This window comes from Aedes aegypti, chromosome 1, assembly GCF_002204515.2.
Source record: "Aedes aegypti strain LVP_AGWG chromosome 1, AaegL5.0 Primary Assembly, whole genome shotgun sequence".
In the NCBI taxonomy this organism is placed as follows: domain Eukaryota; kingdom Metazoa; phylum Arthropoda; class Insecta; order Diptera; family Culicidae; genus Aedes; species Aedes aegypti.
Window position 1 is genome coordinate 135,875,523 of NC_035107.1, and position 16,809 is coordinate 135,892,331.

The 16,809-nt window shown below is 34.5% G+C and overlaps 1 protein-coding gene across 1 annotated transcript in view; it reads right to left on the minus strand.

Moving 5' to 3' along the window:
- The window catches only part of LOC5564046 (TWiK family of potassium channels protein 7), a 61,894-nt gene that overhangs the window by 3,697 nt on the left and 41,388 nt on the right, over window positions 1–16,809 (minus strand). Inside the window, exons 2-4 of the mRNA XM_021848293.1 lie at window positions 6,990–7,151; window positions 6,808–6,931; window positions 6,341–6,508 (exon numbers count right to left, since the gene is read on the minus strand). Coding sequence (XP_021703985.1) covers window positions 6,341–6,508; window positions 6,808–6,931; window positions 6,990–7,151 — 454 coding nt within the window. The remainder of the gene's footprint in view (window positions 1–6,340; window positions 6,509–6,807; window positions 6,932–6,989; window positions 7,152–16,809) is intronic.

The window sequence follows — 16,809 nt, forward strand, 5'->3', positions numbered from 1 at the left end:
GCGGATCCCTGTGGAAGTCATCACGGTTTCTGAACGTTTGTGAACCCCCGATTGGGAAACCTAGTGATCCTTTATATGAGAGATTAGCGGAAGTAAAATGGAATGATTTGGCAACAGACCAGCAGTGCTGAGTTTGCTCGGCGTCGAGAATAATATTGTAACACGGACATGACTTTCTCATTGCTAAAAAGTATATTTTGTTTCGTTATAGATCTTTCAGCTACATTTCCAAACTGATAAACAGCAGAAAAATAACTAACTAAATATCACATTGACAAATATTCAAAAAAGGTAAATATTTCATATATTTTGCTCTATACAAAACAACTTTTACCGAAGTAATTTCAAGCGGATTACATAACTCCTCAAGAAAAATTCAAAACAAACATAATGCATGTTCGTTTGGCTCACGCTTTGACAGCTCTCGCTGCTCGATTGGCTCACACTTTGACAGAAATGTCAGCTTCCGCGTATCTCTCTTATAAAGGATCACTAGGGAAACCCTATTGTTGTTTGTATTGACTATTGTCGACATGTGTTTTGTTTTTGTGTAGCTCCTAAATCATATTCAGTATGACTCAGACAGACATTAATAAACTTATTGTTATCCACAGAATTGATTGCATCATGGAAAATTTTAGTAATTCACTGATTTCGTTGAAAAAATCGAATTGCTTTTAGATATTGAGAAATTGTCTACATTTAAGCGTTAAAGACGGTATTATTGATATATATTTATTTATTATTTCTGTCCATGACACGTAGAAGAAATACACTTTTTTTGTAGGGATAGTAGCATACAGCTCAAAATTGGAAATAATTTATTTCAATTATTGAATTAAGTTTGTTAACCAAAAAACTACTTACATCATTGATGTTGAGCAATTCTCGCTGAAACCAGGCCGCCATCGGCACCCATCGTTAGAATTTCAATTTTATGTCACTGATCGCTAGTTTTCGATAACACTTAACGGTGGTCCTTTCGGTTTTCTCAAATTGGTGGACCCCTCGTACGCCAGCTAGCTAAACAGTTTGCGAAAAAGCCCATTTTTTGATAAATCTTGGGTATTTCTTCACGTGATATGTCTCATATTTCCTTTGGAACACATAGCAAACTTAGTAGTATCATATAGAGGAAGGAAATAGCTTTCATTTAATGTTAAAAAATTTTGCGGCCATTTTAAGTTTGGGCGCCATCTTGAATTTTGTTAGAAAAATCTTTTTTTTACCATTAGCGTACTGCTAGTTTTGAATTCTGAGATCACCATCAGAAAGCTGAGGAAAAATAGCGTAAGATAAGCTACAAGTACTAGGTGAGCAATGGTATTTATCCTATGAAATGAACGATTTTCTAAATCACGTTCTACGATTTTGACGTATATGGCGAGTCCAATCAAATCAATCAAGTTTTCAATCATTGGTGTATTATTCGAGTCAGATGAAAGATAGGAGTATTATTTTGAGTAAAAAAATCTGGCGGCCATCTTGGATTGTGACGCCATCTTTTAAGTAGTAGAATGAGTTTTCAATGAGTTAGCACTCATCTTGTTGAATTTTAATGATACCGTTCCACTCACTCTTCTTCTTGTTCTTCTTTTTTCAGATTTTACGTCCTTACTGGAGCAGAGGTTCCCCTCAGCTTAACTAGCTTTAAAAACAAATTATCAAATAGGAATTTTTAATGCTTATATGCAACCTGAATGATGCTTCTGCTTATCTTCGAGTTGAAAAATAGCATTATTTCCCTCATTTATTTGGTCTAGAGCCATTGATAGAAATGAACAATCAGTTGAACAGCTGAGATAAGACAAGAAAGAAAGAATCTGATTGTTTTTTAACGAAGCCCTAATAATTCAACATGATGAGCGCTGAGATGGTAAAAAATCATTCAACTGCTAAAAACTAAGATGGCGTCAAAATCCGCAAGATTGCCGCCAGATTTTCCAACCTCAAAATGATACACCTGCGTTTCGGCATTACGTCCACATAAGAACAAAGCCTGCTTCTCATCTTTCGATTTCGCTATATTGTGCTCTGCAAGATAAATCCACGTAATGCGATTATCTGAAAATGTCGATATACCAGGTCCACACTCGGGCTCAGATTGGGTACCACTTCTAGTACTGCATTTGGTCCCTCGGTAGTGCAAAAGGTACCCAAGTTTGACAGATCGCAGTACACTTTGAACGGCATTCTAGATTACCTTATGAGCCATAAAATTTTGAGCAACTGCAAGGGACATGGGGGTCTTTAATTTGTCTTTAGATATACCGTCGCAGTGATAATGAAAATCACCAAATGTTTCAGATTTAGCAATTTTGAAACATTTGAGTCCTTGAAGGACAAAAAAATCCAAGCCTACTTGAATTTTAACGTTGCGTTTGAATTGAGCGCCTATCTTCTGCGCGTTACCGTCGCCGCTGGATGTGGATTTAATATAAGCGCCGCAATATTTCACATACATGTTGCGCGGTAGTAAAAACGATACATTATGGTTCAGAAAATCAAATATTTTTTTGCCTAAAAATTTAAGATTTCTATTCTTAATTATTGCACTTTTGGTAATGCTTTACGTTAAAACGACAGATATTTCCACAAAACTTACTAATGTCTCAACGCGCAAATTATAAACTTAATTCATTGATAAAAATGCATATGCATATTCAATGATAAAAATGTTTGTTTATTTCAATAAATGTTTTTGGACGGTTTTTACATTATATTCATTTGTTCATTATCACTGAATTTAAAGATATGTCGAAGAATTGTTCTGTTATAAAAATTCGCATTATAAAAGAAAATTCCTTTTTAATAACCTGTATTTATAACTAATAAATCTGAGTGTTAGGATCGCTTCTGGTAGGGACGTAACGTCAGGAAAATGAAGAACAATAAGAAGAAGAGTATATGTAACCTTGTTTTTATTGGTAGCCTCTAAACTCGACATTCTGAGTGCTATCAAGGTGAAAAATTCATTCTACTACTTTAAACCAAAATGGCGTCGAAATCCAATATGGCCGCCAGATTTTATCACTCAAAATAATACTCTTATTCTTCACTCGACTTAAATAATACACTAACGATTGAATACTTGTTGTACAAAAAATAATGTTTGCATTGATTGCACTCGCCATATACGTCAAAATCGTAGAACATGATTTAGAAAATCATGCATTTTATAGGGTAAATACCATTGCTCACCTAGTTTCTGCAGCCTATCTTGCTCAATTTTTCCTCAGCTTTCTGATGGTGATCTCAGAATTCAAAACTAGCGGTGCGCTAAAAACGATTTTTCTAACAAAATTCAAAACGGCGACCAAATTCAAAATAGCCGCCAACATTTTTTTAATTTTATATGAGAGCTATATCCTTTCTCTATACGATGTCACTAAGTTTGCTATGCGTTCCAAGGGAAATATGAGAATTTCACGTGAAGAAATACCCAAGATTCATCAAAAAATGGGCTTTTTCGAAAACTATTTAGCTAGCTGGCGTACGAAGAGTCCAACAATTTGAGAAAACCGAAAGGACCACCCTTAATTTTTATCGAAAACTAGCGATCAGTGACATAAAATTGGAATTCTAACGATGGGTGCCGATGGCGGCCTGGTTTCAGCGAGAATTCCTCCATGTGGTTTCTGTTACCTGACAAATATTTAATTTATTTTTACTTACATATCCGAGAACTTGAGTTTTCAATTTATTTTCAGTTCACTTTCCAATTCCAGTTCAGTTCCAATTTCTAATAGATTTTACAACTGTTCCAAATTAGCAACTCTCAATATTAATTCAGTTCTTCTTGTTTGATTTTTTTTTTTAATTGATCCTTAATCGTCAATTGCTTTTGGCAGCACGTTTGGAAACCGCTGTTCGATAGAAATCAATTCAGCGAGTTTATAAAGCGGACTAGAACGTTCGATGAAATGCCACTTAGACTGGGGCAATTATTTGTTCTTCAACAGCGTCATTCTTTTATCAGTAAAACCTTCTTGCTGCGCCGTTCTCTACAAGCAGCTCTTAGCTATTCGGTATTCTTCACGTTTAAAAGGAACTATTCTGGAAAATACATCACGTATAATCGACTTTCCCAATTTTGGAGTAGCTTGAAAGGTTTCGATCGGCTGCCCTTAAACCTTTTTCCAGCAGTTCGAAATGAAACGAAATACGCAAGCAAGGCTTCGAACCAGAATAGTATAGTGCGAGAATCAAGTGGTATCTACCAGGTTCTGTGGGAAGACAAAATTTCGTGGAACAAGTGATGAGCTCGCAATTCTTCGCTTACGCCTGAAGCTGGTAATTCTTGTTAGAACCACTCTTCATTCGGTTTGTAAAGAATTTCAGGACCACGCACCCATTTATACATTAGAGCAGGCCTGCCGAACCTTTTTGGCTCTTTTTCGACATAAATGGTTGATGCATTCGCAATAATAGACCGATATGAACAAAATTAGTCTCAAATAAAATCTTTGTAGTATATTTGTCTAAACCATGCTACAAATTTAAAATTTATATCAACATATTTGCTTCCGATGAAATTAAGTCCAAAAAATGATCCGGCCCGCGAGCCGGACTGATTTTTACCTATGCTTGCATCGCTAGCGAAGAGTTTGATACAAATTTAAAATTTTCAGCATGGATTAGACAAATATACTACAAAGCTTTCATTTGAAACTAATTTTGTTCATATTGGTCTATTCTTGTGAACGCACCAACCACTTATGTCGAAAAAGAGCCAAAAAGGTTGGGCAGACCTGCATTAGAGTCTAGCGGTGGGCCATTCTTCCTCCACTTTGTCTACACATCAGCTAGGAAGCTGGATCCTATTTTTGGCATTTTTGATTCACTACGGCAGTAGGGATTTATGAAAGCTACTGAGCTCATATTTGGCCACAACATACGCTTCTTGTTGAATCATGGAAGTGCCCAAGCACTCTGCACCCTTTATTGTTTTTTGTAGGGACCCAGATCCATTCATGTGGGTTAGTAAGGCTCAGGAATTCCCCTATGCTATAAGCAACAAACTGCTTATATTTCCTGTGGTCTGAATGGATCCAGGAGAGCACAGTGGCAAAAATTCTGTAAAATCTCGTACGAATCATGTAAGCACCATTATTTACGTTAAAATAGGCTGTAAACTATTAAAATCGGTTGAAAAATGATAGAATTATTGACGAAAATGATTTACTTCATCTTACATACATCATACTAAGGGGTGAACCCAAACTTTTGCACAATGAATTCAATGACTTATTCTTTGTTTTTTTTTCAGATTTCCCGTAAAAATTTTGCGACTGTTCTTCAAAGAATATAAGATTACATTTCGGTAGTTGTTAAACTTCCACTCGGCTGGTTAGCCGTAAAACCACGATTCATAATTAAAAACAAGTATAAGATTACAGTTATAATGGCGCATAAATTGTCAATTTTCGTCGATTGCTGAGAAAATTGATAATCTTTTTATTTTTCAGTGTATTTTTTGGAAGATGTCAAAACTTGAAGTAAAAATTTACTAAGGCTGTGAACCGTTTCACCAGATCGTTTAACTTTTAGTTAAAATTTGACAGCTCGATAGTTATTTCCCCTCCGGTTAGAGATAACCCTGCCCTGGAGCATGGTTAAACTTGACAGTTCGAAAGTTATTTCTTGCTCCCGTGAATTTGAGAATAACTAACCATCTGTCAACTTTGTTCTGAAATAACTACTCGACTGTCAAAGCTCAAATGGGTCGACTGCGATGTTCAATTTAACCATTTGAGGGGAAAATAACTATCGAAATGTCAAATTTTAACTAATAGTTAAACGAACTGGTGAAACGGTTCAAAGCCTAAGCCGTAGAGAACAGGGTGGACAATCGTTACCGTCAAATGGAAAAAGTCAGCACTGCACGGTCTGCTTCAATTAGACATGTTATCAAAGATGTATGGACAAAACACTTGTATGATTTGAAGAAGATAAACCCATTCTCTTGCACGAGAGTGTACATACAGCATTTTTCTCCATAACTCGACATTTTTATAAGATAAGTTGTTGATTTCGACTTTTTGTTTTTATGTTATCAATATCGGAAGGTTTTTTAAATATTTATATACACGTTTAATGAGTTTAAAAATCCTTATCTCTATGGTTCCCGTCTTAGGGGTCATGCACAAATTATGTCACGCTCCATGGGGGGAGGGGTCTACCCAAGCGTGACAATCCTTACAAAAATTTTGGAGGACTCATACAAAAAGCGTGACAAAGGGGGGAGGGGGTCTGAAAAATTGAAATTTAGCGTGACATATTTTGTGTACCATCCTTTATTTAATAAAATGGTTTAGGTAATCATTGACCGAATACTCACTTGCAAAGGGAACTATAGATCTCCAGTGTTTCCCAATGACGGAAACCGCCGTCGCAAATAGGCGTCCCCAGTCGGCAATCACGGTCAGCGTCAAAGGAATACCGATCAGTGCGAAGAGTATGCAGAAAATTCGTCCCCAGAGCGTTACTGGCACTATATTCCCATAACCTGTGGAGACAGCACGATGATGTGAAATTAAACGGGTAATTAAATTAGTGAAAAACTGAGACAAGCCACATCAATTAGACCGCACTGCAAATAAGATGTACTGGGATAGGACGGTCTATTTTGTTTTATTTTGTGTCCACGCGGCTATGATGAGTTACGGTTATGATTCGGTGCAGATAATTAATCGAGCTGGGCTTGGCAGCAATATGTGGCGATGAGTTAAATTTATTTCAAAGCAAGCATAATTCATTAGGATTTTCGTGACGCGCCCATCATTTAGGCCCATTCATCATATTTACCGATAGTGGTTAGAACCGTTGAAGCAAAGAACACTGCCTGTAGGATGCTCCATTTTTCCGATTCCACTGGAAAATTGTTGTCCACGTCTATGGAAATCCCACCCTGAGCGGCGTCTTGTACAACCTACGATGTATGAATTGTTAAGTTACTTTGTCTTCGTTAATTAAGGCTGGTCACGTACCTTTTCGTACTTTTCTAATTCTAATGAGAACAATGTATCCAGATTCCTTACATCGGTATTGTTCACGATGGAATAAATAAAATGCTCACGTTGTTCCACCAATGATTCCCGTAGGTTTTTAATTCGTGCCACTTCCGCCGGCAACTCGAGTTCCCTGAATATCTGGAAATGGAACGTAACGTATAAAGTGAATTACTAACACCGTAGAATTATGTAGACTGGAAAAAGGGAAGGTGACAACCGTAGACACGTTTGGTACAATTAATATTCAATAGGACAAAAGTCAAACACTTCAATTGGAACAAACGGCGCAATTGAATGTCTGAAAGCGAAACGGGGAAATGATAATTAGGGTTTGAAGATAAAAGAAACGATATTGGTGACTTGCGAAAAATAGTGAGCAATTTTATTCCAGATTTTTGTTTGAATAACGTTACAGGTATAATAAGCAGAAATTAGGTTTCATTTATAATTGCATTAATTAAGCATACAAAGATGTACGAAACGCTACATTGTTACTACAAATACGGATATACAATTGACGATCTTTTTCCAAGAGGAAAATTTGCAGACACATGAGAAGATAGCTCAATAGCTCAGGGAGTACCTCCACCGACCCTCTAAGCCAGTACCACTCTGATAGAGCATATATCACTTTTTAAAATGTAGTTACGGCGAGCTGATTCGTCTAGACGACTTACAATTTTACAAAGGGATTTAGACATTGTTTTCATTTTTAAGACCAAGACCAAATATTTTTTCTAAGGCTGCCCTTAACTGCTAAAGATTGATTTGTTTCTATCATTGTTGTATTTATTAAACCTGTTCACTTTTTCTAAGGTATCCTTGCCACATCATATTCTGAACTTATTAATCAAACCAAGTTATCTGTCCAAAAATGAGCCAATTTGGTAAAGATTTAGAGGTGTATCAAATAGATTTTATGGTTTTTTGGACGTTTTCACTGAAATACATACCTGAAACCCAAAAATATAATTGAAAATGATTCGAAAATACCACTAGCCTTTTGCTAACACAATTGTCTATCACTTTGCCGAAGACACTAGGGTGTTTTGAATGCTTCTTCATTATGCTTTTAACGTATTTAGTCAAATAATCTTTGAAAAAGCAATATGTTTTTCCTGTTTGACATACAAATTCCGATAAAAATCTTATTATATTTTGTATCCAATTCAACTATCCATTTAATCTGAGTGTTACAAACATATCGTTCATACATCATTTCCATGTGGGATTTGATTTTCAATGCGAAATAATTGAAAGTGTATCACTGTATACCCTAAAATCTCACAGGGTTGCCAACACGAATGCACTCTATATTCATTTTAAACGATCATTGGACGTATCCAAAGGGTGCTGATAGATAGGTTTGCCAATAAATTATAAATACTATTTTTTATGTCTTGATTATTATTCTAAACTTTCTTCAGAAGTTTGTTTTGTAAACTACGTTGTCATGTTGAGATATTGGTCTTGAGAAAGACCACGGTTGATACTAATTAAAAAAAATCAATAACAAGAAACTTTGATGGAGGTCTGGGAAACCAAAAAAATGGCCGCGTAATTTATGAACACTCCCTTGGCATGCTTCCCGATAATCTTCCACTATCTGAAAATATATAAAAAAACGTATCAACTAAAATAAGAAATCTCATAAAGATTCCCTTTTTTTTAATATTTAAATTTTTATACGCCAAAATATCACGGATAGAATTTGGTATATTGTGACCCAATTTTGTATTTTTGTTTCGAAAATAGCCTTCCTTGACAAATCAAGATCGTAGTAATCCGTGTGTAAATACGGACGTCAAAATTTTTCGCTCGCGTTTTTTTTCTGTTTATGTTTATTGTTTTAGTTAATTTAGATTAATTGTGATTTGGAGTGCGTTATGATCCTGAGAAGTCATGGATGAATGATTAATTTGGTGAGCCCGTTACATGCTCTTATCTTAAATCTCGTACAACTTGGGATTTCGTCCTGAAAGCTATTGATAACCGGGTGTGTGGCTCCTTGTTTCTAAGCAAATTAAGGCGAAGTAGGCCGTCATTGAAATTTGTACGCGTCGTTCATGATTGTTGCTAATTCATCTTACGATTTTGAATAAAAAAAAATCAGTTGGTTTTGCACTGACACAGCTGAAAAAGTACCAGCATACTTTATGCATTTTAGCGCGTACAGTGATACTTTTTCAAGTCAATATAAACTATCAAGATTGAGTTTTATCACTTTGAAATGCAAGCTGAAAAGTCATCATTGTTACAAAAACGAATGACAGGCTACTTAGCCTTAATGGCCCAGAATGAAAACTATCACCACTGTGAGATAGAGGAGAATCTTCTCTTCGTCGTAGCATTGTTGAACAACGTGTAAAACCATTCGTTTGCTCGGTAACAACAGGCTACATACTTGGTTGCCAGTGGCTTTTGGGCGAAATCACAAGTTATGCGAGAAATGTTTAATTATTATCTTTTCATATTACAAATTTCCATCATGACAACGAGTGTCACTCATTTATGTATTGATACAACAAGATATGAATAGTTCGTCACATAAACACCTTTCCTCTTACCTATTTTTGGTCATTACAGAAACAACTTTGAATGGTTCGACACTAAACGTCGACTTACAATAGGTTCACGTTGTCTTCAGTGTCTTATGTGTGACTTTTTGAACTGAGGCGGCATGAATCGCATCACTTCCCAAGGTGAATCCTGATTATGTAGCTTTCAATCCCTCCCCACTAGCAAATTCCTTCCTGTGACAACCATGGAGATGCAGAGGTGATCTCGGTCTCTAGTAACAATGGGTGTCACACTCATAATCCTTCCTTTCCCCCGATGACCGTAAGGACGTGGCCGGCGCCGTTATTGACTTTATAATGTTTGGGATTCTCGAAAGTGTACATTGAAGATGGAAAGCTACTCCCAAGCTACATCTGTTGATTCCTTGTCCAACTTTGACTATTCTGGTCAATCACGGAGTAGCAACTACGAATTGTACGGTCATCAATGCTTATGCTTATGCTTATGCTTAATAGCAAATTAAAACGAGTGCAATTAAAGACAATATGATCTATATCTTCATATGACTTACCGCATTCACAAAGATTTGAATCTTTGATATTTTGCGATATAAATGACTGTTACATATATAGTGATTAGACATAAGTCTAGAATAGAAACAAATAAAATTACGTCCAAGTGATATTTGGTTAAACCAAGGCAAACACTTTACTTGTGGACAAATATAATAACAATAACGTCCTTTATCACTTGCACCCCAAGTAATTTCCAAACGTTCATAGAATGTTGTTTCAACTTAGAAAAGTATTCTGATGGATAAATTACACGATTATAAATTTTACCACGAGAAACACCTAATATTGATAAAAAATCAGCTTGTTCATTACCATACATATTACAATGTGCAGGAACCCAAACAAATTTAATGACAAATCCTCTCCAAAATAAACCATTTGATATTTCTTTAATATATAAAATTACTCAATATATAATATAATATCAGAGCGAACCATATAAATGTTTGCGGCACAATTTTTGATCAAGCAACAAGCAAAATGAAGAGCTGTAAATTTAGCTATGTAAATGGAACAAGGAGTTTCTAATTTGAAAAAATGTGCTATGTGAAAGTTAAATACTCCAAAACCTGCTACATTATTTATCAAAGCTCCATCTGTGAAATAAATTTGTTTGGGTTCAACACCAATAAATTTACGCTGATAGAATAAATTAGCAAAAGAAGCACGAGCATTTGGATGAATATGTTTCAATTCTTCATGTAATGTAAAATCAATATGAGGTCGAAAAGAAAGAACATTTATGCTGTATCCATGAAAACCAGGAGATGAGCAGAACCATAAATAAATGAGCTCAATATTTTACTGGTGGGATTAATTCCTTACAAAGATTTCAATATATTTATTATTGGATGATTATTTAAAAAACTTACAACTTAATTCATCGAAACAAATTCGGAGAGGAGTTATACCAGCTAAAACTTCAACAGATTTAGTATGAGTTGAATTCATTAATTTCAAATAAATTCTTAATAAACGAAAAGTGATTTTTTTCCAGTTTAGAAAAATGTGATTGAATAGCATTACCAAAAGTCCATTACAGAATGATTAGTTGTTTTATAAAGTGTAAATAAATCACTGGGATGAGCTCCCCACCAAGTACCAGTGATCGTTCGAAGGAAATTAGTTCTCTTAGAATAAACTGTTCGAATATATTGAATATAATTATTCCACGTTAATATAGGATCAAACCATATTCCTAAATATTTATATTGAAAAACGTGATCAATATGGTGATTATGCACTGAAAAAGTAAAACCATTATTATGTGCCCATGCATCAATATTGTCTAAACAACTTTGCATAAAATGACGAATAACTTCTCTATTCTTACCACTGATGGAAATACCCTTATCATCAGCAAATTGAATAAAATAATATCCTTTAGGAATATTAGAAACAACATCTCTAGTGAATAAGTTATATAAAAATGGACATAAACAAGACCCCTGTGGAAGACCAAAAAACTGTGACGGATTATTTTCGTTGCACCGTTATAAAAAAATTCATAATTATAGAAAAAAATAAATTGCACAAAAAAATTGCAATATTTAAGAGAAGTTTACAATCGATCATTTGGTTTTAAAGCAAATCCATCAGAACAGAATCATATGCACTAGAAAGATCAAGAAATGTGGAAACTATATCTTGTTTCTTGTTAAGTGATAACTAAACATGTGATGTTAAAAGAGCTACACAATCACGTTGTGTGTTGTTTTTCTCAGTTCATAATTCGAGCCGATTTAAAATCATCCTTTCCATTAATTTATTGTTCTCCTACTTTTAACTAGTGAAGGATTATTACCAAGTTTTTAAAATACTTACAACTTTTACAAAACGCCATTCCATTGGTAAAATATTTTGAAATAAAAAATTATTATATATTGAAAGTAAATGTAACTTCCTAACAATTGGTAAAAATATAAATTCTCATGTTGCGAGCAACAGTCCACAATTTTGATAAAGATGTATCAGAATCAAGATTTTTAATAAATTTTCTCCAATAATTTCTTTTTTAAATTTTGTAATTCTGGTAGACTGAACTTCTGTTTAACAATATAAAATATAATGCTCCAAAGATCTTGAACGCCAGAATAACTTAAAGGCATTAGATTTACTTTTCAAAGCAATGGTCCCACCAAAATAAAGAGTCTTTTTTCTTAGATGAAGATCGCATTTATTTTTAACATTCAACTTATAATTTTGAAAATTTTTTATAACTTTCAATTGTGAAAAGTGAATTATCAAAATCGAGCAATGCAAGGGAAACTAAATAAAAAAATTAACCCAATCGAAAAATTAAAAAATAAATAAAATTAATTTAATTAAAAATTAAATTTAGTCGAATCAGGAACACAAGGTTCTTGATTGTTTTGATCATAAATACTATGATTATTTTGGTTATAAATACTAATAAATATAGGAAGATGATCACTTCCATTTGCTACTTCAATAGTTTCCCAAGAAGAATTCATGGATAAACGATTGAAGCACATAGATAAATCAATACAAGAATGGCTACCAGGAGGTAGGGTCGATGTACCAATAGCCGCGTAGCTAAGAACAAAAATTCGTTTAAAATCGAAAAATAACGCTAGCGTCATTATTTTTACATCATCTGAAAGCTTTTTATCTAGGTTTTGTAGGAAAAATATGAAAACTACGAAAACTCATATGTTTGTATTTATTATCGCTTGTGCCACTATAGGAATACATGTGCCTATAGTAGCACTATTTCTAATTTCTGTTCCTATAGTAGCACTAGCATTACGGCGTTGGCAAAATACTTATCAAAACCGTATTTTTACAAAACTTTTAAATTTTTCCTACAAAGTGTGGATCAAAAGCTTTCGTTTGATGTAAAAAAGTTCTTAATTCATCAATTATTTCGTATAATAAAAAATAGTTTCTCTCAGTAGTGCTACTATAGGAACAATAGGTTTACTATAGGCGTAAGGGAGCTCAAATTTTAAGCAAAACTAATTATTTCGATCATTTTTTGAACAAAATCAAGCTGTGTATCAATGTTACTTAGATGACATTCATGTCAAAAAAATGTTTTAAAAAGATTTATAGTAAAACGGCCGTAAAAAGGCACTAGTGCGACTATAGGGGACTGTCCACTAAGGGAGCACCGACCCTACAACAATTCAAGTGAAAGAACCATCGTTGGGAATATTTAAATTTAAGTCATCCTTAATTAATCAGTTTTATGGCTACCCCAAGCTAAATTATGAGCATTTAAATCGCCTAGTATATAAAAGGGGGAGAAAAATTATTTAAAGTTGGTTTAAGCTCCAATAAGGAAAATTTAGTTTGGGGAGGAATATATAAGCAAATAATTGAAAATTCCAAACCATTTAATGCCACATATTCAATTTCTGAATCCAAATATTTAAACTCAATAGTTTCTCGAATCCCAATAAACACACCACCATATGCAGTGTTGCGATCTTTCCGGATAATGTTGAAAGATGGAATTCGAAACGTTTTAGTTTCCACTAATCACGTTTCATTTAAACAAAATATATCTACATCACAGTTAAATTAAATGAGATTGCTTAGAAAGACCTCAAACAAGTTTTTTAGCCTCTAAGTTGCTCTTCAATCCGAACTTCAGATTCCTCGGGTTCTTTATCAATTGGTCATTTTTACATTTGTTTATCGATTGGGCGCGAAGATACCCAACTAAAATCAGTAGCTGAACAACAGTTTATTCAGCTGAAATAATCTTTAGAGTGGTTTGTTCAACAATTATTATTCCACTAGAATGATTATTGGTTACTTTATGCCCTGGTGAGTCGAGAAATAGACAATCCTTTTCGGGTCATAAAACAAAGAACTGTAACAAAATCTCTTAGTTATGACAAACATATAGGGTAACTGTGTAATAGTTGGCAGCACTGTTGATCACGTCCATCAGATTATGTGCATTCATCCGACCCTGCACTGCCATCCTCCGCGCGCTCAACTACAAAAGATCCCGTCTGTATTTGCATTAGGCAACGGTGACCATTTCGGAGCTCGTGTAAGTCTAGGCGTGATGGCCGTTTCCTCGGAATCTAGGACTGTTCAGTAACCAATGTAACTTGGTCCTACATATTTTACACCTCATAAGCCATTTTTATACAAACTTTAATATTTAAATCAAATAGCCAACTTAATTTGCAATTTATTTGAACAGATAGGACTAGCACCAATCGTTTTTACATAGAAAATGTATTTAATTTGACTGAAATATATTTAATTCTATCGGCATATCCATGCAACCGTTACGACACATTACACACAGAAATTGAAGCCGCCCGAAATGTTCCAAATATATACAAAACTATTTTTCAGATTTCTGGACCACAAGCTTGTGATTTTTAGAGTTTCCAATTGATAATCGATTGTTTAGACCAGGCCTGCCCAACCTTTTTGGCTCTTTTCCGACATAAATGGCTGGTGCGTTCGCAAGAATAGACCGATATGAACAAAATTAGTCTCAAATGAAAGCTGAAAATTTCAAATTAGTATCAACCTTTTTGCTATCGACGCAATTAAGTCCAAAAAATGATCCAACTAATTTCTACCTTTGCTTGCATCGCTAGCGAAGAGTTTGATACAAATTTAAAATTTTCAGCATTGATTAGACAGATTTACTACCGAGCTTTCATTTGAGACTAATTTTGTTCATATCGGCCTACTCTTGTGAACACACCAACAATTTATATCGAAAAAGAGCCAAAAAGGTTGGACAGGCCTGGTCTTAGACTATGCGCAAGCATATTAAACAAACAGTATCTTAGACTTTGTTTCTAACCGAATATAAATGCCGGGGGTCCTAAATATATACTTTGAGTGTCCAAAACCAATACATTTTCAAAATTTCAAAAGTGTTTAAAATAATGGAATACAGAGCTTGGTTTATTTTTGACCGTGTAAACGTTTTTATCTCGTGCACGGAAAAAACAGATCACCTAATTTTTGAGTTGACTTTACCCAAAATTAAGTATATCGATTATTCTCTCAACCCAAAATCTCTCGGTATTCTCTTTCTTCCCCACCAATGTTGTCAAAAATAGAGAGAGCTGCACCTACCTAATGGGGGTAGTTTGGCCCAATAAGTCAAATTTGGGTAAAATGCATTATTCTCAAGCTTGGGTTGAATGAACTAAATTTTGCGTTGAATCAAACCAAATTTAAAGTAAATTTTTATTATGGCTTTAAAGGCAAAGTACCTAATGGAGGCATTGGAGATTTAGCAAAATTTGGGTTATTGGGCTCAACTACGGTTTTGCGTTGAAACAACTCAAATATGAGTAGATCCGCGTTGCCGTGTAGAGAAAGTTTTTCTCTGCATTTTGGCACGTTATTTGACTTGGTCACGCTGTGCCATTATGAAAAAAGTGGAAATTTAGCGTGATATAATTTGTGTACCATCCCTAAAATTTGACTAAAAGTATGATAGAAAGAGATAATAGAAAAGACAAAACATTAAAGGAGTACACAAATTAAAGTACGCATGAAGAACTCGATCAAAGTGAGGAACAGGTTCATAGAGTTACTGTCGAGTTGAAGAAGATCGAGTAAAACGAGATTACTGCAATTTCAAACTATTTACTCAACAAAGTCAAGGTTGAGTTCAACCATGGCCGTTAAATTGTCATATGTTGTCGGTCAGCGCTAACACTCATTGAGAAATTCCACTTTTGTTGTTTAGCGCGTTAAAAATTGTTGTACTCAAGTAGTAATTCTCGACGCGTACGATTTTATGACTCTTTTAATTTGCATGTCATTGTGTTATCAGATGGGCGACTTGACCGATTAATTGAAGAAATCTGGTGTATCCAGCGTCTAGCGTAATTGCGTACATGTACGTATGCAATTTAAATGGGTTGTCTGATTTATGGACGTTTGTATGCAGTTTTTAATAAACTGACAACGTCATTCATGTCATATTATTTGTCTCCTTGGCAAAAAAAATTCAGCAAAACTTGAGAAAAATCATCATCAAACTATTATTATTTGATATACCATTATGATGATTCTGTGATTAGTATCTACTTCTATTATGATTGATTATAACTTTACCGAAATGTCTCAAAAATTTAAATTTTATTTTCTCAGATCACATGACACCTAAGGGGCAACAGCTACATAACTCAATTTCCTTCTCTAAGTACCTAGACTGGGATGTTTCGTTTTCTAATTTTTGTTTTCTTTTCAGAATAACCCATCATATATTCTTCATCCGCTTTATTATTCCACAACTCTCAGCGCAGCGAGCGACGACCACACGTTTGTTGATGCCTTTGCGGCGTGTGTACCAGCCGTTCTAGTGGGTGGTTGTATATTTTTAGAAAACTAAATAATGAAAATTAAACTTTGCCAGACAATAACAAGATGAAAGGGGAAATCACATCTCGGGAAATAGTTGTAACTATGAAGAAAGTGTTCAAGTGGAACCAGACTGTCTGTATTATCTTTTATGCTTTAAACTTGACAATGGATGCCAGTTTCGACATATCGAAGCTGTAATATTAAACTATTATAGGATAAACTCTGAGACGAATAACGGATTTTTTTTTTCCAATCAAATTGTTCGTTAAAAATGCATATTCACGAAATGCATCAATCTGAAAATCATTCAATGTATCGAAAAAAATTTCTAAAGCCATCATGCTAACGTTTGTGGCACTACAACTATTGCAAACAGC